Source organism: Manis javanica, chromosome 11 (genome assembly GCF_040802235.1).
Source record: "Manis javanica isolate MJ-LG chromosome 11, MJ_LKY, whole genome shotgun sequence".
In the NCBI taxonomy this organism is placed as follows: domain Eukaryota; kingdom Metazoa; phylum Chordata; class Mammalia; order Pholidota; family Manidae; genus Manis; species Manis javanica.
The window spans coordinates 117,986,913-118,007,782 of NC_133166.1; the positions used below are offsets into that span (position 1 = coordinate 117,986,913).

Below are 20,870 nucleotides of genomic sequence, written 5' to 3' on the forward strand. Positions count from 1 at the left end.
GGGGGGGTCTTTGATTTCCTTCATTTCCATGCATAGTTCTTGCATTCTGATCCTTGGAGTCCTGGCTTCTCTGTCAGACAGAAATCCATTCTCTCAGGGCCCCCCATCCCCTTGAAGATGAGTGGGCTTCAGTCCAAATACTGTATTGAGTCTGCTTCAGGAGCCATCTCCAGGCTTTCCCATGTCATTTTCCTGCCACCCTGTTTTCTTCTGTTCCCTGGTGGCTCTGGCCACAGGGGCTAGGCCCTAGGACATGCGGTTTCTCTGCTACCCCGGTGCAGTTCACTGTCTATCCTTAACACCTCTAATCTAAGGGCCCTGCTCCTCCACCTGGAACCTCAGTGAGTTGTTGGGTTTCCAGTCTTGTCCTTCCCTCCCCTTCCTCCTTCCCAATTCCCACCCCAAGCTCCAGGCCATTAGGTCTCAGGTAGACTCTCTTTAGGAGGTGCCTCTTCTGGTGGGACCTCCTCAGGTGCCGGCCTATGGGCACCCCCTCCCTGTAGCCACACTATTTTCAGCATGTCCTTCAGCCCACTGGGAAAGAGATAACCCTGAGTCTCTCCCTCCCCATCGATGATTCCTCCAAGCCCCTCCAGGGCCGTCTGCAGGTACCGCAGGCCCAGGAGCACCAGAGTCTGTGGGGAAAGCAAGGGGAAAGAGGTCTATGAGGGTCAGCAGTTCCAGAGGCCCCAGGGTTGGAAGCATGAAGAGGCCCAGATGGAGGGAGGCCTCAGACACTGCTGACTCACCTGCAGCAGGAAGGTGACAGCCAGCATGCTGCCAAGCGTGCTTGTCAAGTTCTCCAGGTATCCCAGCAGCACCCTGTGGCATCCTTGGATCCAGAGGTTTAGGTTGGGCTGGCGGGGATCGAAGAGTGGGTGAGCGTGAGGGTCTGAGAGCTGGCTTTGCAGGCAAGGTCTGGGTGAGTGGGGGTTGCAGCAGGAGAAAGGGACCCCATCAATCAGATACAGGCCTTCCACATTGCTCTGGATCCGGCTGCAAAGGGAGGGGCGGGGTGTTAAGATGTCTGAAAGTAGGGGTCTGGGGGAGAAGCTGTGAGCAGGGAGAAGGGAAAAATCAGAGTGAGACCTTTACGGACTGCTTTACTACATGCCAGGCATACATAATTCATCCATCTTCACAACAACTCTGTAAGATAGGTACTATTATTATCTCCACTCTACAGATGGGGAAATGGACCCAGAGCCGTTTGGTAACATGTCCAGGTCACACAGCTGATAAATGGCAGAGTTGTAGCTCATTCGATTGCTGTGCTCTATTTATTTTTGCCTGTCTGGGTGAGGTAGTGTTGCAAGGCAGCAAGACAGCAAGGCTTGGGGGATGGAGGGGGTTGGGGAGGAAGGGGCCAGCAAAGCACTCACTCAACTACATCCTGGTCATTGGGATCCAGGTAACGGCTGCTGATCCACTGGATCCCAAACCAATCCTTGTACCCGTGGCGCCCGCAGCAGTGGTGCCTCAGCTGCAGCTCATCCACCAGCCGTTTGGCATGGCAGTGTCCGGGCACCTCTGTGTCCTTGTAGTGAGCCAAGGCAGTCCCCAGGCCCTCCTCTAGCCCCATGTCCAGGCTCCCAGGTAAAGCCAGGGTTAGCCCCAGGGCGAGGACCAGGAGCCCCTCGCCCCCAGCAACGCCAGCTCCCAGCAGCGGGCCCAGGATCCTTCGCCAGGGAGGGTATTGAGCTGCATCCAGGCTGGCCCTGCTGGCTCCTGCAGCCACCAGTCCTGTGCCCAGAGCCACCGCACTGGCTGCCAGGGCAAGCCGCGGCAGGGCAGTGAACGGGCAGGAGGGAGCCAAGAAGGTGTCAAGGTGCCACAGCTGGACCAGGAGGTGCCCGCTACAGAGGATGGTGAGGCCACCGGTCAGCGCCAGCAGCCAGGAAAGAAGCCAGAGCCCCTGCGCCAGACGGATACGAGGCTGCAGGGGCAGCAACACGGGCAACACCGGCGCCATCTCCCATCTCTGCCCCTGGAGAGCAGGGCTGTCAGGGACGGCGGGGGCCTGGCAGGGTGCTGAGTCAGCCCATCCCGGCTTGAGCCGGGCTAATGCCACCTTGACCCCAATACCCTGGGAATCCCTCCCCCCACCCCCCCGCCCAGCCTTAATAACCCGCAGCCTTGGCCACTGCCAGCCCCAGTTCGGGATCCCTTGGCCTTACCCCTTAGGGAAAGTCCCGCCCCTGGGGACGAGGACCCATTTCTTGACCCCGCCCCTGCCCCGTCGCGGAAGTGGGGAGGACCTGGTCCGCCCTGCCCTTAGGGGCTAGGGGCTGTCGCGGGAGGCCTCAGGGCCAAAGCTCCCGCCTGGGTCCCCAGGGAGTCCAGGGGCGGGGGAACCCGGAAGGGTCTGGAGGGCGGGGGCCGGTAGGGGCTCTGGGGTCAGCGGGTTGGCCCCGCCCCCGTTCTGAGCAGCGAGGCCCGGACAGGGAGGGGTTACCAGGCGGCCCGGCCCCCACCTCGTCCCGCCCCCCCCACTGCGCTTCCTGGCGGCTCCGCGTCCGGCGCCTGTTTATGCTGCGGCGCTGGGACCCGGGCCGGCCCTGCCACCCCACCCCCTGGAGCCGAGAGAGGCCCCGGGAGAGTCCGAGGCCCCGGCGGGTCCTGGAACCAGCCGGCCCCGCTCCACAGCGCCCTCTCCAGGCCCTTTTCCCGCGCCCGACAGCGCCCCCGGGGGGTAGCACGGGACCCTTGCGTGCGCGCCCCGGGGTGCTTCCCCTTCCCTCTCCCTGGCCATGGCCCCCGCGGCTTAGACGCCTCCTCCGCCGCCGCCGCGCGGAGCAAGCCGGCGGGCCGGATGGACGGGGCCGGGGTGCCCGGTGAGTACGGGGCGGAGCGGGCGGCGTGCCCCTTCCCGGAGCGCCCGGGTGGTTGGCCGCTGCCAGTGCCCGACGGCTGTCTGGTGGCGTCCCCGCGTGTTCCTCGGCCCCAGGGGCTCTGCGCATCCTCCACTGTGCCTCAGGTCGCTCTCCCTAGTTACTTGGGTGCTCTTACTGTCATTTCGGACTTCCAACAAAGTCATCCCACCCACCCATACTTTCTGGGCTCCTCGAAGTTTCCCTGCGCTCTATGTTACTCTGGGGCCTCTTCTCTTGGTATTTCGGGTCTTTTTACTTCTGACCCCCGCTGTTACCCTGGGACCTTCGCTACGACCCTATCTCCACTGATACACTATCCTGCCATTCTAGATCTTTTCTCCTGGTCCTTTGACCCTCAGACTGACTGTACTCTGTGTCCCCCTTCTCTCCTGGTGCCCCCTTCTCAGTTTCTTTGCCTTCCCTAGAGACCTGAGCTGGCTTTGGGGTGGGCCCTGTCATCCCTCACCAGTACGGCGCCTCCCTCTGCGGTTCCCACGTTCCTCAGCAGTTCTCCATATTTTCCCCAGAGCTCCATGGTACTCCCTGTCTTTGCGGAGGCTGGGGCGGCAGCAGGAAGGGAGCTTTGCCAGGGTCCTTGCCTGCCCTGCCAGAAGGAGGCCCTTGGTTCTCTACCACCCGTCTCCTCCCCTCTGGGCTAGCCTCCAAGCCTGGGGCTGTTTGAAGGGGGCAGTCCTGCTGGACGAATGAAAAACTTCAGGGAGACAGTATCCCCTCAGCCCTTCCTCCAGGTGGCGGGTACATTCTCAGTGCCTCTTGCCCTTTTCCCAGATGAGGACCCTGCTCAGGAGGCCTTGCAGTCCTTGAGCCGGCGGCTTCAGGTGCAGGAAAAGGAGATGGAGCTGGTGAAGGCGGCCCTGGCCGAAGCCCTTCGCCTGCTGCGGCTACAGGCACCCCCCACCTCCCTGCAGGATTCTGGCACACCAGCTCCAACGAGGGACTGGTATGTGTGTTGTCACACCCTCTTGCTCCTTCCTGGGACGGGACCTCTTGGGGCATCAGGTTGATTCACTGTCTCCTTGGCAGCCTTGCAGCACCCTCAGGATTGCCACCCACATGTAGTCCCTTCTTGGTGAGCCGAGGCACCCAGACAGAGACAGAGGTGGAGATGCAGCCACCCACTGGCCCCGCTGGCCTGAGCAACGGGCCCCCCGCCCCTCAGGGAGGCAGTGAAGAGCCGAGCGGGACCCAGTCTGAAGGAGGGGGCAGCGGCAGTGGCACCGGCTCCCCCGGCCCGCCGGGGGGCCTCAGGCTCGTGCAGCCTCCGCAGTGCACTGACGCGTAAGTGTCCTGCAGCCGACGCTAGCGGCGAATGGGAGCAGTTGGGGAGCAGGACTAGAGGGAATCACCTTCAGCTCCTCTCTCTGCTTCTCCCAGACCGCGGAGAAATTCCTCCTCCTCCTCATCCCCCTCAGAGCGGCCTCGACAGAAACTCTCCCGGAAGGCGGCTTCCTCGGCCAACCTGCTATTGCGGTCAGGGAGCACAGAGAGGTGGGTGAGGCTCCCCCCAGCCGGCCCCACCCCAGGCTCAGGCTCTTGACTTTCCACATCCCTCACCTCACTTCCCTGGGTGGGGTGGGGGGACCTCATTGCCCAACAGGAAGAAAGGAACAAGTGCTCCTGGGGCGCCTGCTGTGTACCCGGCACTGTGCTAAACCCTCGACCTCTTCCATCTCATTCAGTCCCACGACATCCTTGGGGGGTAGGTGGTCTCATGCTGTTCATTGTCCAGGTGAGGAAACAGGTTCAGAGAGGGTAAGTCATTTGCCTGGGATCACACAGCCAGAGGCAGGATTTGAACCCAACTCTTCCTAACTCCACTCCCCTGGCCCTTGCCACCATATCACAACCTAGCTTCCAACATTCCAAGAGGCTTTTCCCAAAATTCGCATGATTTTCATGGATGACTGTCCTCAGAGTTTCAGCCACCCCTAGCCCCCTACCAGGCTTTAATTCTAGAGAGTGATGGGAAATCCTGGTGGCTAAGCATTGTTGTTTCAGAGTGCATAGAGGCCCCAGAACACCCGAGTGTTCATTCTAGCCCTGTCCTTGGTCTCTCTTTTATTCTTCGAAGAGATATTATCACCCTATGATCATCTAATGACAGTGGTCTCTGGAATTTGCCTGTCACTTTCCTCTTGAGAAATAAGAACTTTCTTGCTACATCCCAGATCCCTGAAAGGCAGGGCTGGTGTGCATTCTGGATGCACTTGGTCCCATTTTACTGATGGGTGAATAGCCATAGGTCTGGCGGTCTGGAGGAAAGGGCTCCTCCCTGTCACCCCACACTGCCTCTTACAAATTGTGACCTCATGCCCTACACTCAGCCCTCTTTAACACTCAAATCTTCTTATTTCTTATATGGAGCTAAACGCCCCTTAAACCTTCAGAAGGCAAACTAAAAGCCTGCAGAGGTGACTGTGGTCTCTAGAGTAACCTCTTTTCTTGTGTCCTACCCCTCCCCACTTAGGTCTTGGGACCTGACCCTGATTCCTATGCTTTTGTCTCTTTCCAACAGCCGTGGGGGGAAAGACCCCCTCTTCAGCCCTGGGGGTCCTGGATCTCGGAGGAGCAATTACAATTTGGGTATGTACTGAGGGGTCTGGAAAATGGACTTAAGAGTTTGGGCTACAGCCCCAGGAGCTATTTTGGGGGACCTGTGAAGTGTGGTGGGTAGAGTTCTGCTCTGGCTTCCTGGAAGGGAGGCTGCAGGGTAGTGTTGACACCCCCCACCTTTTCTCTGTAGAAGGCATCTCAGTGAAGATGTTCCTTCGAGGCCGCCCCATTACCATGTACATCCCGTCTGGCATCCGCAGCCTTGAGGAGCTGCCCAGCGGCCCACCCCCGGAGACCCTCAGCCTTGACTGGGTGTATCCTGCCCCCTCCAGTCCCCTGGGAACCAACTTCATGAGAAACCCCCTTTATGGTTTCCTCCTGTGTCTGTGGGGGCAAGGAGCCCTCTGAATCCTCCCCTACCAGCCTCTGCCAGTGGTGCTGCCAGCCAGAAGCTCTGTCTTTCTTCCCCTTCTCATCCTGCCCTTGATCTGACCTTTTCCTTGACCATGAGCCCCACTCCAGTTATGGGTACAGGGGTCGCGACTCCCGCTCTAATCTGTTTGTGCTGCGCTCTGGGGAGGTAGTCTACTTTATTGCCTGTGTGGTGGTGCTATACCGGCCCCGGGGAGGCCCAGGAGGTCCTGGAGGTGGCGGCCAGAGACATTACCGGGGGCACACGGACTGCGTGCGATGGTGAGGGGCCTGGGAGTGGGCAGCTCTAGACGTGGGGATGGTGGGCTTGGCAGGAAGAAGGTCTGGGTGGTGTGGAGGAGCAGAAGAGTTGCCTGGCTGCTCTGCAAGCATAGAGGTGTCCTGGGTGGTCTTGAGAAACCAACCCCCTTCCCTAGACTGTCTCCTCCCCTACTTAGCCTGGCTGTTCACCCTGATGGTGTTCGGGTAGCCTCAGGACAGACAGCTGGAGTCGATAAGGACGGAAAGGTAAGGCCGAAGTCAAACACGAGGCAGACAGGATGAAATTCCAGCCTGGCTTTCCTTCACACCCCCGACCCCTTCTCCTCCACCAGCCCCTGCAGCCTGTGGTTCACATCTGGAACTCAGAGACACTGCTGAAGCTGCAGGAGATTGGTCTAGGGGCCTTCGAGCGGGGTGTGGGGGCCCTGGCCTTTTCAGTTGCGGTGAGCTGGCCCCAAAGCCTCTAGACCCCTGTCTACCTTGCCCAGGAGCCCCCTTCTTGTACTGCACCAGGAAGCCTTAGAAATTCTGGCCTTTTTGAACCCCAGCCAGCTCTCCCAAGAAAGGGACATGTCCACTTCTGCCCCCAACCTGTGGTGGCATCCTTTGCCTAGTGACCATGAACTCCTAGACCTCTAGGCCTCACTCAGCCCCTCTGATGTGTCCCCCATCTTCAGGATCAGGGTGCTTTTCTTTGTGTGGTGGATGATTCCAACGAGCACATGCTGTCAGTGTGGGACTGCAGCCGGGGCACAAAGCTGGCTGAGATCAAGGTGAGAGTTCCAGATGGCCTGGAGGGGCACTGAGGTTGGGTGCTGAGGTTGGTGGAAGTGCAGGAGCACAGAAAGCACCGGACTTATGCCTGCATTTACCTCCTCCCTGGCTGGGTTACCTGGGGGGAGCCTCCTGGGCTCTCTGAGGCTGTGCAATGGGGACTTTGTTAGTTCTGATCTCGGAAGGGTTAAGCGCTGGGGTGGTTAATTCTGAGTGACTGGGAGTAGCGCTTTTAGAGGCCCAGGGTCTGGAAGGAAGGGTTGTCCTGGAGTTTGTGGACTTCTGCAGACCAGCTGTTAGGATGCATAGTGAGGGGAGTCAAGTAGAATGAGGGTGCTCGGGCCTTGAGGCGGCTGAAACTTGTATCTTCCCTTCAGAGCACAAATGACTCAGTCCTGGCCGTTGGCTTTAACCCACGCGACAGCAGCTGCATTGTCACTAGTGGGAAATCCCACGTCCACTTCTGGAACTGGAGTGGAGGAGCAGGGGTTCCTGGGAATGGAACCCTCACCCGGAAACAGGGTGTCTTTGGGGTGAGGCATGGATGGGTGCAGGCTGGTGGGGGAGGGCAGAGTGGAGATGGAGCATTGGTCTGAATACTACAGGCCCTAATGCTACCCAACTGGCAACTGTCCCGTGACTTTTAGCCCTTGTCCAGCCTTTTGACCTCTGCTCTCTGCTTGCCTGTCCCCTAGAAATACAAGAAACCCAAGTTTATCCCTTGTTTTGTGTTCCTCCCGGATGGGGACATTCTCACTGGTGACTCAGAGGGGAACATTCTCACCTGGGGGAGGAGTCTCTCAGATTCCAGGACCCCAGGCAGGGGTGGGGCCAAAGGTACGTGGTTGTGGGGGTACCTGGGGAGTCTAGCACCCAAAGGGTCTGTGGGAACAGAGAGGGTGATTTCCTGTATTTTTACCGTGAGAGTCGATAGTTCTTTGTAGGCCTTGGTGGGGCCTTTATCTAGAAGGGTAGGGGCAACATGGCGAAGGCGGAAGGGCCGGGGCTTTGGAGTTTGCCAGATCCTGGGTTCAAATCCCAGTTTTGCCACTTAGTTTTTGAGACTTTAGGAAGTTACCCCCCTTCTCTGAGCCGCAGCTGCCTAGTCTATAAACAAGGAGACTAATAGCCGAGGATGAGAGGCACTCAACAGCTGGGAGTTACTACTCTATTGTGATGGCCTAGGCTGCTCCTGTTCCCCACTTCCCTGCACCCCAAGAGCATGACCCACCCAGGACTTTGCCAACAGAGACCTACGGGATTGTGGCCCAGGCCCATGCTCATGAAGGTTCCATCTTCGCCCTGTGTCTCCGGCGGGACGGGACTGTGCTGAGTGGTGGTGGGCGGGACCGCCGGCTGGTACAGTGGGGGCCCGGGTTGGTGGCCCTCCAAGAGGCTGAGGTGAGGGCTGGGCTGGGTTGGAGGGAGGGAGGGGAAAGAGGAATGGTCAGTGGACTCCTCACTTGTGCCACCATCCTGCAGATTCCTGAACACTTTGGAGCTGTGCGGGCCATTGCTGAGGGGCTGGGTTCTGAGCTGCTGGTGGGAACCACGAAGAATGCATTGCTGAGAGGAGATCTGGCCCAGGGCTTCTCCCCTGTAATCCAGGTTGGGGGCCAAGCGCTCAGAAGAGGAGGGAGGGAAGAACTGTTGGGGAGGGCCAGAAGTGACAGCCCACGCTCTGCTGCAGGGCCACACAGACGAGCTCTGGGGACTCTGCACACATCCCTTCCAGAACCGCTTCCTCACCTGCGGCCATGACCGGCAGCTTTGCCTGTGGGATGGGGAGGGCCATGCACTGGCCTGGAGTATCGACCTCAAGGTAGAGCCCTGTGTCTCTGAATCCCCAGTGTCACACTAACCATAACTCCTACAGCTGTCACTCCTTCCCCAACATCCCTTTCCTTCTGCTCCCCCGAAGCAGCCAGTTTGTACTGAAATGGCTGTACTGGCTACTAAAATACCCATTCTTCAGTGCCAGTGCCTCTGTTAGGCCTGAGCACTGCCTCTCCACTCCCCCCTCCCCTTGATCCAGCAACAAATGGTTAATCTGCACAGCTAGGAGGCCTCAGGTCTGGTTTCGTATTTTAAATATTCCCCCCAACATTTAGGCTGCAGTAACACCCTTCCTCCACCCCAGATCTACTGTTCCTTTCCTCCCATCTCCTTGGGAGGAGGAGGCTTTGATGCTACCGAGATGACAAGGTGTCTGTCTTGCTTCCCTCACTAGAAAGGCATCTTCTTGAATTCACCTTCTCTGTCCTCCAGGAGACTGGTGTTTGTGCTGATTTTCACCCCAGTGGGGCAGTTGTGGCTGTAGGACTGAACACGGGGAGGTGAGACGGAGCCAGGACTCCTGGGAGGGTACAGCAGGAGGTACGGGGAGGGTTCTTGGTGGAGTGGGGGAGTGGGACTGCTGCCTCTCAGGAGTCCAGCTGCACCTTCCTGCTCCTCAGTGCTTCTCCCAGCAGCCTGGGCCTCCCCTGCCCTCATGTGGCACCTGTCATCACACCCAGCCACTTTCCCCTCCGAGCCTGGGAGTAGAGGAGGTGGCAACTCAAGATAGAGAAGCAGTGGGGATGGGATAGGCATAAGGGAGACTAACACAGGGAAGTGACAGGCTTACAGACTCTGTAGGGCCCTTGTAGTTGGGCCCCTGTACTCCTTTCTTAGATGGCATCAGAAGCCTTTCAGCTTTTATCTGCCTTTAGCCACTTCCCATTTCCTAGCATGAGAATGCAGTGGCGACCTCTCTACATCATAGCCTTTCTGTGGGTGTCTTTGAGACTCTCCAACTTGCCAACTCTCTCCCTGCCCAGGACAGGTATCCTCATATCTGCTTTCTACCCCCTTCCCTTTCAGGTGGCTGGTTTTGGACACAGAGACCAGAGAGATTGTGTCTGATGTCACCGATGGCAATGAGCAGCTCTCAGTGGTCCGGTACAGCCCAGGTGGGAGCCATCCCCACCCTAGACCCAGACCCATTTCTGGCCGTTCCCTCTCTGAGTGATTGTCTTTGTAGATGGGTTGTACCTGGCCATTGGTTCCCATGACAACATGATCTACATCTATAGCGTTTCCAGTGATGGTGCCAAGTCCAGCCGCTTTGGCCGCTGTGTGGTGAGGAAGCTGGGCTGGAGGGTGGGGCATTGCCATAGCAGGTAAACAACTTGAAGGGTCTAAATGCACTAACTGGGGGTGCTGGGATGGGAAAAGGTAGCTACATTTTTAATCTCTTGGCCCTTGCTCCCAGGGTCACTCCAGCTTCATCACTCACCTTGACTGGTCCAAGGATGGAAATTTCATCATGTCCAATTCTGGGGACTATGAGATCCTTTACTGTGAGTGGCAGTAGGGGAGAGCATAGGCAGTGGTAATCGGGGTGGGTTTTGTGTGGGAGGGGCTCCTGGTTGGGAGGGGAGGAAGGAGAGTATATGGGGAGCTCCAGGTGGAGAGGCTGTCAGATAGGGAGGTGGAGATGGGGTTGAAGTGCTGTTGGAGTTATGCGCATAGGAGAAATTTTGTGACTTGGAAAAAAAACATAGTTTTACACCATGTCTTGTTCTCACAAGGACTTGAGTTGAAAAATGTACTAAGAAAGGGTGTTTTGGAAAAGTTTCTCAGGGCAGATGGAGGGATTGATCTAGGCAGGGAGAACTGATGACAAGGGAGTGGTTAGGAGAACTTCAGTTGAGAATTCAGGAAGCACATAGGGCTGGATTTTGTTCTGGTCGATGGCTACCAAGGTAGCTAGATCACATGCCACCATTCTAAGCGTCTTTCTCCCAGCCTTCTGGGCTTCCTGAAGGCAGGATGAGAACTGAGGGTGGGCTCCTCTCCCCAGGGGATGTGGCTGGAGGCTGCAAGCTGCTGAGGAATCGCTATGAGAGCAGAGACCGGGAGTGGGCCACGTACACCTGTGTGCTGGGCTTCCATGTCTATGGTGAGCAGGAGGAGTGCAGGGGCACAGAACCTTGATGAATTGGGGGACAAGGTGGAGCCCGCCCCAGGCTCGGAATGCTGAGTGTGTGTGGCGGGATGGGCGTCAAGAAACCGGCAGAATCAACCCAGGAGGCCCCTCCAGCCCTCGGCCCTGGGGACTGGGAAGGATTGCCTGGAACGCAGCCGGTGGGTGGCCACCGCGGCCTGAGCGCTGGAAACGGCGTAGCTCTGGACCGTGGGTGGGTGGCGGCGGGGAGAAGCTGTGCTGAGGCCGGCTGCTGTGCTAGGCGTGTGGCCGGACGGCTCGGATGGCACCGACATCAACTCCCTGTGCCGCTCGCACAACGAGCGCGTGGTGGCTGTGGCCGACGACTTCTGCAAAGTACACCTCTTCCAGTACCCGTGCGCGCGCGCCAAGGTGAGGCCTCTCAGGGCTTTCAGGACCGGGTGGGCTGGGCCAGAGGGGTTCCGCAGCCGCCGCTACTTGGTCGGTGTTCCTTTCCGCCCAGGCGCCGAGCCTCGTGTACGGCGGCCACGGCAGCCACGTGACCAGCGTCCGGTTTACGCACGACGACTCCCATCTCGTCTCCCTGGGTGGCAAGGACGCAAGCATCTTCCAGTGGCGGGTGTTGGGTGCCGGGGGTGCGGGGCCGGCGCCCGCCACGCCCTCTCGAACCCCTTCCCTGTCCCCCGCTTCCTCTCTCGATGTCTGACAGCTGCCCGATGGGACCCACCGGCCTCTGCGGCGTGGCTCCGCCCCACCCGAACCTCCAGGACCAGGGGACGACCCTTTCCTCTACTTCGAGACATTCCCGAACTTGCATTTCTCTGGAAGGGGCGAACGGCACCCCTGCACACACTGTATAGACCCGCTGGCTGAGCCGGGAAGCCCCAGCCTGGGCCCTGACTTCCGCCGCCTGCTGAGGGGCAATAAACCAAAAGCAGAGTCGCTTCCCGGTCCTTTTGTGGGGTGCGGCTGGGCGCTGTAGGGTTGGAGATTACAGTAAAAAGGATTGGGCGGAAAGGGTAAGGGGGCGTAAACCATTCATGTAAATAACAGGCAAAACCGCTTGCAAATAACTCCGCGAAGCGCAAAGGCGCGCGAGTCTTTCGGGACGCAGGGGGAGCTGCCGGCCTCCGGCGGGGAGAGAGTTAAGCCCAGCTCTGCATCCGCCCTCGGAGGAGGGGCCGAGCTGCAGCGGAAATAACCGAGCGCCGGGCCGCGGTTGGCCGGAGGGAGCCGAACCTTTTCCGGAAGTGGCCGAGCTGTGGGGTCTCGCTCTCCGACCTCAGCCGATCGCCGGGCCTTGTTCTCCGGATCGGCCGAAGGTGTTCCGGAAGGAGGCGAACCCCGAAGCGGGCCGGCAAGCTTACCCCTCGGCCGGCAGAGCCCCAAATCTGGTGGGGCTCGGCGAAATTGAGGGGAGCCGGAGCCTGGCTCCGGTCCTGCGGGAGCCGAGCTCGTTCCGGAAGAAGCCGAGCGGACTGGCGCCGGCCCCGGCGTCTCGGGCGTGAGGCGGTAACGGCGGCTGCGACCGCGCGGGCCGGGATGAACCGCGACGGCTGAGGCGGCAGAGGTGCCTGCTGCGCGGGCCCTACCGAGACTTTCGCGAAACGCCAGCCCCGCGCTCGGGGCTTCTCCTCTAACCGATCCCTGCCCCAGTGAGCCTTCCGGACCCCTTTGTGCGTCCGGAGGCGGCGGCGGGAACGGCCATGGCGGCCAACATGTACCGGGTGGGGGGTGAGTACTGGGCGTAGGGGCTGCGGGGCCCAGGGCGGGAGAGGTTGGGGGCCGGGACCGGAAAGGCTCGGCACTTGGCGGCGCGGGCAGCCGCGTCTGGGGCGGCGTGGTCCGGAGAGCGGACCGGAACCGGAACCGGGGCACAGGGTGCGAGGGTGCGGGGACGGCGACGCGGCCAGGCGCCGAGACTCCCCAGAGAGGCTGAAGGCAGCCCCGACGGCACTCTCAGGGCTGCGCTTGGCGTCCCCGGGTCGGGGAGTGGGGCTTGGGAAAGTGGTTCCAAAGGAGCTGACAGAGCACACAGGGGTGGGGGGGGGCCCGGAGGGGCGCAGCGACCACTCTCCCACCCGAGGGGAGCCGCCGGGAGGTTTCCTCTCCCAGGGCGTTATTGTTCGCAAAGGTAGGGGCCCTGCGCTGGAGTGGACAATTGCTCGCTTCTCCCAGACTGGGATGCAACTCCATCTCTGAGTTGTGGGTGCTACAGGACCCCGTGTTTCTCGTTTCTTTCTTAGGGCTCACTTTAGAGTGAAGGGTCTGATTTTAGAACTGGGTGGGGGAGGGGGGAGGGGGCATCCCTTATTTTCTCTGTCTCTCCACTTCCACATTTCAGCGTCCTCTGTACCTGGACCCTTATCTCCTTTTGGTCCACTCACGACTACTCTCTCCTCCTCCCTTGGTACTCTGGCTCTGTCATCTCCTCTGATCTTCCCGGTTCTTCCCCACCCCCAACTACAGATTACGTCTATTTTGAGAACTCTTCCAGCAATCCTTACCTGGTTAGACGGATTGAGGAGCTCAACAAGGTGAGTGGAGCAAGAGTCCTGTTCCCCCCTCCCCGCCCCCACCCTGTGGTCTCTTTATTCTGAGGTCTCTAACTCGGGTTGGTAGAGAAAAAGAGAGAGAGGTACCCATTCATATTCATTCACTCATTCATTGGATGTATTCAGGAGAGGCTATTGAGAGCTTAGTGGGAACTTTACTATTCTCTCTTGGGGGCTAAGGAAAGGGATTTGGAAGTCTCTCCTTAAATATAAGCCTTTTATTCACGATTTCTTGGGGTTTTCTACTTACATCCCTTAGAAACTTATTCACTGTTAATCTCTTTATGCATGTCGACTTTCAAATAACCATTTTTTTACTGCCATTCCCCCCCCCCCCACCCCCCAGACCGCAAATGGAAATGTGGAGGCAAAGGTTGTGTGCCTTTTCCGGCGAAGGGACATTTCTAGTAGCCTCAACAGCCTGGCTGATAGTAATGCCAGTGAGTGTCTTCGTCCCCCTACCCCAAGCCCAGTCCCCCTTTCTCCCCTTCCCCATGATCTGAGGCCTGGGCATGTCTCTGCAGGGATTTCCCCTGGTAGCATGCCCAAGGCAGGTGTGTGCGTTTGGGGGTGGGAAATGTCTAGTCTGTGGAGGGAGGCCTGTTTTTCCACATTAGCGTTGGAAGCAGGGTGGAGAGACCATGATAAGGAAAGGCCTAATATGTTTTTTTGTGTGAATGGTGTGTGTAAAAGAGATGGTAATATTTAAGTAAGGACGAGGAAGAGCTTTAGAAAAGCAGGACCTTTGGGGAACAGTTTTGGGTTTGTTGGGACAGTGGGTGGTGACTGTGAAGGTCAAGGTGAAGAGGAAGAGATTGTACTTAGAAGCCTGCAAGACTGGGAAGCAGCCCTATTTTGTTATCATGAGGTGGTAAGAATACATTGAGTGGAGAGACTAGGAAGCTAGGAAAGTTTTCTTGCACTTTTTCCTCTTTCTCACCTCCTGTCTTACCCTACACTCCATTTGACATCTTTCCCTTTTGTCCTAGCTTCCTTCTCTTTGTTCTTTCATCTTCTTTTCAAAAATATGTTGTCTTCTGTTTTCCTTAGTTTTTTTTTCCTTTCCTCTTTGGCTTTCTTTCCCTTTCCTCTTGTTCCTCCTTCCTAAATTATTCTCCTTATTTCAGGCTCCTTTGGGCATAAAGGAGTTAATGAGGAGCTAGGCCTACCAAGTTCTGGCCCTCTGGGGTTTTTAGCCCCATCTGGCAGGGGCTGACCTTGGCCTTGTCCAATCAGAAGGGGTGTGGGGGGTGTGGTCCCCCTTGCCTTAGCACAGGGTTTCCGGAGCACACAGGCGAGGGGTGGAGCCTGCTGCGGGCACCCCCCTCCTTCTCTGCCCCCCAGGTTGGGAACAATGCACCAATGAGCCTGGGCCTGTGGCTCTTCTGCCCCCTCCTACTTTGGTTGGATCCCAGCCAAGTTAACTCTTTCCACCGAGGCTTCAGGGCAAGTTGCAGCTCCTTGGTGAGGAAGGTGTTGGCACTGGCTTGAGAGGTACTGTCCTTGAAAGCCCCACAAACTATTATTAGCCAAGTAGAAACTGAGGGATAGTTAGAGTTGCATGTGATGTTTAAGAACAGTCTCCTGAAATCTGAAAAGAGGAACTGGTAAACACAACCTTGTGTGATGTTTTTCCATCTTACTGGTTTCTGGACCGCAGGCTGCTTTAGCAAGAAAGAGACAAGTGTGATACTCTTGCTGGGCCTGGTGTGGGCAGATTTGTGCTTTATGAATGGTGTCTGAGCATTGGTCCTTGGGCTTGGGATGTATTTCTGAGGCATTCTTTGTACTGTCAGAGGCTCACTAGTGATAGAGAGTTGGGAGCACCTGTAATGGGGAGAGAGGAGAGGGCTAATAGGGAAAGCTGGTGGGGTAAGGGTATGGTGGGCAGATGCCTGGGGAGTGTGAGAGAAAGAACTGAGATAGGAAATGTTTTTCCTGGGTTGGAGTTTCCAAGGGGGCCTCTTTCTGAATAATTTTCTGACTTGGTTTCTTCCTCCTTAATCTCCCAGGGGAGTTTGAGGAGGAATCAAAGCAGCCGGGGGTGTCAGAGCAGCAGCGACATCAATTGAAGCACCGCGAGCTTTTTCTTTCTCGGCAATTTGAATCATTACCAGCTACCCACATACGGTATAGGACAATCGGCCACTGTGACCTGCATGCACTTACTTAGAAGATGGAGAGGAGGGGGTGGTGTGGTGGAGGTGCTGCAGAGAGGGAATGAGGAGTCACCCAGGGTTTTCTGACCTTGCCTGCAGGGGGAAATGCAGTGTGACCCTCTTGAATGAGACAGATATCTTGAGCCAGTACCTGGAAAAGGAGGTGAGAAAGAGGTATTGGGAGAAGAGGGAGGGGATCAGGTAACGCCCCAAAAGGCAGGAGGAAGGTAGAACTGTGATAAGGTAGAGGTTGACGGACAGCCTGTCTTGGGAACTCTGGATGTCCCCCACTTTCCCCTACTTACAAGGACTGCTGGCCTTGCTTACCTTTTCTTTTCCCATCTCCAGGACTGTTTTTTTTACTCACTGGTGTTTGACCCTGTGCAGAGGACACTTCTTGCTGATCAGGGGGAGATCAGAGTTGGTTGCAAATACCAAGCTGAGATCCCTGATCGCCTGGCAGAGGGTGAGTAACAGGATAGACTGTATGGCTTCCGGGTCATGTAACATCATAGTCTCTGAGAATGGCGTGCCCTGGACTTGTCCAGTGCACACTGTGCATGGTTCTCTGCTGTGACCTGACAGAATGGGACCATAGGAACCTGAAAGGGGCAAATGGGAAGGGAAGTCTGAGAGTTGAAGTGGCTGATACAGTCTCACCAGGAGATGAGGAGGGATGAGGTACTGTTGACAGTACCCCTACTGTCTTCTCCCTGATGTTGCCATTGCCCTGTTCCCCAGGAGAATCTGATAATCGAAACCAACAGAAGATGGAGATGAAGGTCTGGGATCCAGACAACCCTCTAACAGACCGGCAGATTGATCAATTTCTCGTGGTGGCCCGGTGAGGGGTGGGTGGATGGGGAAGGTGGGCTGGGGCAGGTGTGGACTGGACATAGTTCTGAGTCTCATTCTTAGAGATGCACATTATTTATTGATTTATTTTTGGTATGAGTGTTTTCCTTTTTTCTCATCTTGCTTAGTACCTTAGCCCCCTGGTGCTTTCTCCTCCTTTCTCTCTTGACTTCTCAATGTCTTCCTCAGGGCGGTGGGGACCTTTGCAAGAGCCCTAGATTGCAGTAGCTCCATTCGGCAGCCAAGCCTGCACATGAGTGCAGCTGCTGCCTCCCGAGACATCACCCTGGTGAGCACAAGTTGGTGGTTAGTTGGGCAGACTGGACTTTCAGGGACCTACAGAGCTTGGGGACAGGAGATGAGGGTGTTGCTGAGGGTGTGGGAGTATTTAAAGAGCAGCAGGGGAGCGGTGCCAGGGGATATCCTAGCAGTGGTCATCCACATTGTTTCCCACCTCCCCTGTAGTTTCACGCAATGGATACCTTGCAAAGGAATGGCTATGACCTGGCTAAAGCCATGTCCACCCTGGTGCCCCAGGGGGGCCCGGTGCTGTGTCGGGATGAGATGGAAGAATGGTCTGCCTCGGAGGCCATGCTATTTGAGGAGGCCCTGGAGAAGTATGGGAAGGATTTCAATGATATTCGTCAGGACTTTGTAAGTGGACAGGGCTAGGAGGAAAGGTGGAAGAGACGGTAGGTGAGGGAACCAGGACCTGGGGCCAATGTCAGCTCATCCTTCCTCTCTGCCTCCTTAGCTACCCTGGAAGTCACTTGCCAGCATAGTCCAGTTTTATTACATGTGGAAAACCACAGACCGCTATATTCAGCAGGTATGGTCTGGGCCAGGGAGGCTGGCTCAGAGACCTGCCCACCCCTGCCTTTGAAGTTGACAACTTCCTCCTGCTGAAATGCTCTCTTTTTTTCCTTCCTGCAGAAAAGATTGAAAGCTGCTGAAGCAGACAGCAAACTGAAACAAGTCTATATCCCCACCTAGTAAGTATGATGGGTGAGCAGACTGCCATGTTTTCCTTTTCTTCCCCCAGGCTGTGCTTTCCTTAGTGATTGGGGGGTGGGGGGGGGTGCGGGCAGGGGCAAAGACAAAGTGGAAATGAATTCTTTCCCTTGACCAGTTCCTGGTTTCTCCCTACTGTTGTCCCCATTAGCACTAAGCCAAACCCCAATCAGATCATCTCTGTGGGCTCGAAACCTGGTATGAATGGGGCTGGATTCCAGAAGGGCTTGACTTGCGAGAGCTGCCACAGTGAGTTCCACGAGGGACAAGGGTGTTGAGGGTGCGTGAGAAGTCTGCTCTGGCCCAAGAGCCTGAGGGGCTCAGGTGGCATGCTTTTTTCCACCACTCCCTCGCCTCCTCTCCCTGCTTCTACAGCCACACAGTCTGCCCAGTGGTATGCCTGGGGTCCCCCCAATATGCAGTGCCGCCTCTGTGCTTCCTGTTGGATCTACTGGAAGAAGTATGGGGGACTGAAGACCCCCACCCAGCTTGAGGGGGCTGCTCGGGGCACAACAGTAAGGACTGATAGGGCACAAATGGAGGAGAGCTGTAGGCAGTGTTGACAGGAGCTTTGTGAAGTCTAGAATACTCATCTTCTATGGTGATGGTTTGATGTGTGTGTGTGTGTGCATGGGAGGTGGTGGTAGATAGAGGCTGGGGAATCAGGTCATGATGGCAATGGAGACTGGACAGGAATAAATTGTTCTCTGCAGAGAATAGAAAATAGAAGGGAGCTTCAGTGCCCATCTGTGATCTCCCTTTTTCCTTTGTCCTTCCAGGAGCCACACTCGAGGGGTCATTTATCCAGACCTGAAGCCCAAAGTCTTTCCCCCTATACAACCAGCGCCAACCGGGCCAAGCTGCTGGCTAAAAACAGGCAAACATTCCTGCTGCAGACCACAAAGCTGACCCGTCTTGCCAGACGCATGTGCAGGGATCTGTTACAGCCGAGGAGGGCTGCCCGACGACCCTATGCCCCTATCAATGCAAATGCCATCAAGGCAGAGTGTAAGGGCAGGAGTGGTGGGGCTAGTGGCAGGTTTGGGGTTGTTTTGGCCAGAGATGAGTGTTTCTCTGGATGTTTAATGAAAGTAGGGATAGTAGGCTACAGGGGTTTGTTAGGAGATTAGGAAGCTTCTGGCTCAAGAAGAGGCCTGAACAGTGAAGCCCCTTCAAAAACTTCCATTTTCGTTCTCCAGGCTCCATTCGACTTCCTAAGGCTGCCAAGACTCCACTGAAGATTCACCCTCTGGTGCGGCTGCCCCTGGCAACTATCGTCAAAGATCTGGGTATGGGATGGGGAACCAGACTGTGGATATAGAGTGAGTGTGGGTGGGGAGCCAGTGTGGTGGTGCCAGGCTCTCAGTCCTTTCACTATCAAGACTGTTCTCTCCCCCAACTTTTTTTTCTCTCCCACTGAGTCCAAAGATTAACAACCTGTACTATTGTAGGTTAGTCATGTTTGTTCCTAAGCTATTCAGTATTACTGTATTGGTAAGATCACACTTGTGTGCTTTTTAAAGACTGGCAATTGCTCACCAAGCCGAACCTCTCTCCATCACTATTTTCAGGGATGCCCAGGGAGACTGCGTGGAGATGGGAAAGTATGACAGTTCTCTGAATTTTCTTTTACTTTTTTTTCTGGCAGTGGCCCAGGCACCTCTGAAACCAAAAACACCTCGGGGTACCAAGACACCAATCAACAGAAACCAGCTGACCCAGAACCGGGGCCTGGGAGGCATTATGGTGAAACGGGCCTATGAGACTGTGAGTTGACAGACTGGAGCAGGCCAAGCTGCTAGGGATGGGCTTTTATTTCTGGTAGGAGTCTGTGGGAGCCCCTCTCATTGTGCTGCCCCACCCTTTTCCAGATGGCAGGGGCAGGGGTCCCATTCTCTGCCAATGGAAGGCCTCTGGCCTCAGGGATTCGCTCAGGCTCACAGCCAGCAGCCAAGCGTCAGAAACTAAACCCAGCTGATGCCCCCAATCCCGTGGTGTTTGTGGCCACAAAAGATACCAGGTAGGGAGCTGAGAGGTTGACAACCCAGACTGGTGGGTATGGAAAATTGGTGGGTATCTGAGAAAGACCAGCTCCAGGAAGACTGGGTGCAGGGTGGGGATGCCAGAAAAGAATGGGCTGGAGGCAGAACTGCAGCATGGACTGTGGGGTTTCTCCTCAAGGGTCTTAGCCTTCTCTGTCCCTCTTGCCCCTTTCTGTCCAGGGCCCTGCGGAAGGCTCTGACCCATGTGGAAATGCGGCGAGCTGCACGCCGGCCCAACCTGCCCCTGAAGGTGAAGCCACCACTGATTGCAGTGCGGCCCTCCGTCCCTCTCTCTGCACCCTCACATCCTGCCAGCACCAATGAGCCCATTGTCCTGGAGGACTGAGCATCTGTCGGGGAGGTGGGCTGAAAGCTAGAGGGTATGGGCCCAGGGCTACCAACCTCCCTGCCTTCAAGTAGCAAAGGGAATGAGGAGTGACTTGACTGGTGGGGAGGAGGCTACTGAGTGTGTCCTTGGAGAGGTTGGGCGCCCTCTGGTGTTACCACTTGAAGGCTTGTCTGTCCCCTGCTTCTCCGTGCCTGGTGATGGAGGGAACACTGAAGGAACGTGGCCCATTGTGGGAACTTAGCCTGTTTTGGGGAGTAGGTCCCACAGTTGTCTTGGACAGTTTTGGGGAGAGGGTTTTTTAATTTTTTTAAAATTTTGCCTCCCTTTGTGAAAGGGGATGGGGGAGGGGAAGAGGTGGTGGTATCTGGTTGGGGAGGGGGGGTGTGCACTGCAGTGACTGTCATGTCTATTTTTTTTTTTCTAATAGGGGGGTTTCTCTTCCTGTCCGGTGTCCGGACTTGCCTAATTGGAGTTTGAGGCCCCTAAGCTGGCATCAACCCCAGCCTATGCTCTCTTTCCTTCCCTCCCCTTGTCCCCTTTGCCTTTTGTACGCCAATTCTCAGAAATAAAGATCTTTTGTCCGTTTTTTTAACCTCGGATTCTGTAATTGGTTCTTATAGTAACAAATAAAAAGCTGTTTTCTTCAGCTCCTCTTGGCTTAGTTGTTCTCTGCCATGGATGTGGGTGAGGGGGTGCGTGGGTGGTGTCTTCAATTGGGAAAATAAAGGACAAAGGACAGTAAAAGAGGTACATAAAGCTGGGAACAGCTTTATGAGATATGCAGCCTTGAAGGCAGGCTATTCAGCTAGCTTTCTTGTAGGACCCAAACTGTACCCAAGCTCCATCTTGGCACATACTCATTCAAAGCACTTGGGATGAACTGGTTCTCTGGATGGCTGGGGCCTCCATTGGAGGGGGGCGGGGCATGAGGTGCTTTTTATGGAATCTGGGGAATTGTGAGAGACCAGGGCAAGATGTAGCCTACCTACAGGGAGATACTGCAGGGAGGAAGTTTACCACCTAGCTGTGTGGTGTG

At 56.5% G+C, this 20,870-nt stretch overlaps 3 protein-coding genes across 11 annotated transcripts; 2 read left to right on the top strand and 1 right to left on the bottom strand.

Moving 5' to 3' along the window:
- Window positions 1-4: 4 nt before the first annotated feature.
- On the bottom strand, window positions 5-2,082 carry ROM1 (retinal outer segment membrane protein 1). The gene is made up of 3 exons (XM_017654564.3): window positions 1,383-2,082; window positions 750-996; window positions 5-635 (listed from the first exon to the last, which is right to left on the bottom strand). The coding sequence occupies exons 1-3, from the start codon at window positions 1,970-1,972 to the stop codon at window positions 417-419; spliced, it is 1,056 nt and encodes a 351-aa protein (XP_017510053.2). The 5' UTR covers window positions 1,973-2,082; the 3' UTR covers window positions 5-416.
- Window positions 2,083-2,215: 133 nt separating this feature from the next.
- EML3 (EMAP like 3) lies at window positions 2,216-11,807 on the top strand. 7 transcript variants are annotated; one of them, XM_017654560.3, is made up of 22 exons: window positions 2,216-2,834; window positions 3,663-3,834; window positions 3,918-4,172; window positions 4,269-4,382; window positions 5,410-5,477; window positions 5,638-5,761; window positions 5,970-6,140; window positions 6,317-6,386; window positions 6,473-6,583; window positions 6,818-6,913; window positions 7,292-7,447; window positions 7,610-7,751; window positions 8,164-8,315; window positions 8,397-8,522; window positions 8,605-8,736; window positions 9,183-9,250; window positions 9,777-9,865; window positions 9,937-10,034; window positions 10,168-10,255; window positions 10,759-10,857; window positions 11,144-11,274; window positions 11,366-11,807. In XM_017654560.3, exons 1-22 carry the CDS (start codon window positions 2,813-2,815, stop codon window positions 11,567-11,569), a joined length of 2,688 nt encoding a protein of 895 aa, XP_017510049.1. In that variant the 5' UTR covers window positions 2,216-2,812; the 3' UTR covers window positions 11,570-11,807. The 7 variants fall into 7 exon arrangements, 5 of the variants coding, with proteins under 5 accessions (XP_017510049.1, XP_073073744.1, XP_017510050.1 ...); XM_073217642.1 differs by lacking the exon at window positions 2,216-2,834 and adding an exon at window positions 2,876-2,977; XR_001852281.3 differs by lacking the exon at window positions 11,366-11,807 and having other exon boundaries at window positions 9,937-10,075.
- A 257-nt stretch (window positions 11,808-12,064) lies between these two features.
- On the top strand, window positions 12,065-20,480 carry MTA2 (metastasis associated 1 family member 2). 3 transcript variants are annotated; one of them, XM_017654562.3, is made up of 19 exons: window positions 12,065-12,597; window positions 13,333-13,400; window positions 13,765-13,858; window positions 15,431-15,548; window positions 15,677-15,740; window positions 15,926-16,043; window positions 16,319-16,421; window positions 16,622-16,721; window positions 16,898-17,086; window positions 17,187-17,261; window positions 17,366-17,424; window positions 17,595-17,692; window positions 17,819-17,958; window positions 18,223-18,451; window positions 18,643-18,732; window positions 19,092-19,210; window positions 19,315-19,463; window positions 19,666-19,865; window positions 20,262-20,480. In XM_017654562.3, exons 1-18 carry the CDS (start codon window positions 12,570-12,572, stop codon window positions 19,829-19,831), a joined length of 2,007 nt encoding a protein of 668 aa, XP_017510051.1. In that variant the 5' UTR covers window positions 12,065-12,569; the 3' UTR covers window positions 19,832-19,865; window positions 20,262-20,480. The 3 variants fall into 3 exon arrangements, with proteins under 3 accessions (XP_017510051.1, XP_017510052.1, XP_036851137.1); XM_017654563.3 differs by having other exon boundaries at window positions 19,666-19,846; XM_036995242.2 differs by lacking the exons at window positions 12,065-12,597; window positions 20,262-20,480 and adding an exon at window positions 12,886-12,997 and having other exon boundaries at window positions 19,666-20,178.
- Window positions 20,481-20,870: the final 390 nt, after the last annotated feature.

Excerpts from the sequence above, each read along its gene's own strand:
- ROM1 (XM_017654564.3), bottom strand. The coding sequence starts at position 1,972 with ATGGCGCCGGTGTTGCCCGTGTTGCTGCCCCTGCAGCCTCGTATCCGT. Across the intron at positions 997-1,382 it reads AATGACCAGGATGTAGTTGA|CCGGATCCAGAGCAATGTGG; the intron begins GTGAGTGCTTTG and ends CTCCCTTTGCAG. Across the intron at positions 636-749 it reads CTGTCACCTTCCTGCTGCAG|ACTCTGGTGCTCCTGGGCCT; the intron begins GTGAGTCAGCAG and ends CTTTCCCCACAG.
- EML3 (XM_017654560.3), top strand. The coding sequence starts at position 2,813 with ATGGACGGGGCCGGGGTGCCCG. Across the intron at positions 7,752-8,163 it reads AGGCAGGGGTGGGGCCAAAG|AGACCTACGGGATTGTGGCC; the intron begins GTACGTGGTTGT and ends CTTTGCCAACAG. Across the intron at positions 8,316-8,396 it reads TGGCCCTCCAAGAGGCTGAG|ATTCCTGAACACTTTGGAGC; the intron begins GTGAGGGCTGGG and ends ACCATCCTGCAG.
- MTA2 (XM_017654562.3), top strand. The coding sequence starts at position 12,570 with ATGGCGGCCAACATGTACCGGGTGGGGG. Across the intron at positions 17,425-17,594 it reads CAAGTCTATATCCCCACCTA|CACTAAGCCAAACCCCAATC; the intron begins GTAAGTATGATG and ends TGTCCCCATTAG. Across the intron at positions 17,693-17,818 it reads GACTTGCGAGAGCTGCCACA|CCACACAGTCTGCCCAGTGG; the intron begins GTGAGTTCCACG and ends CTGCTTCTACAG.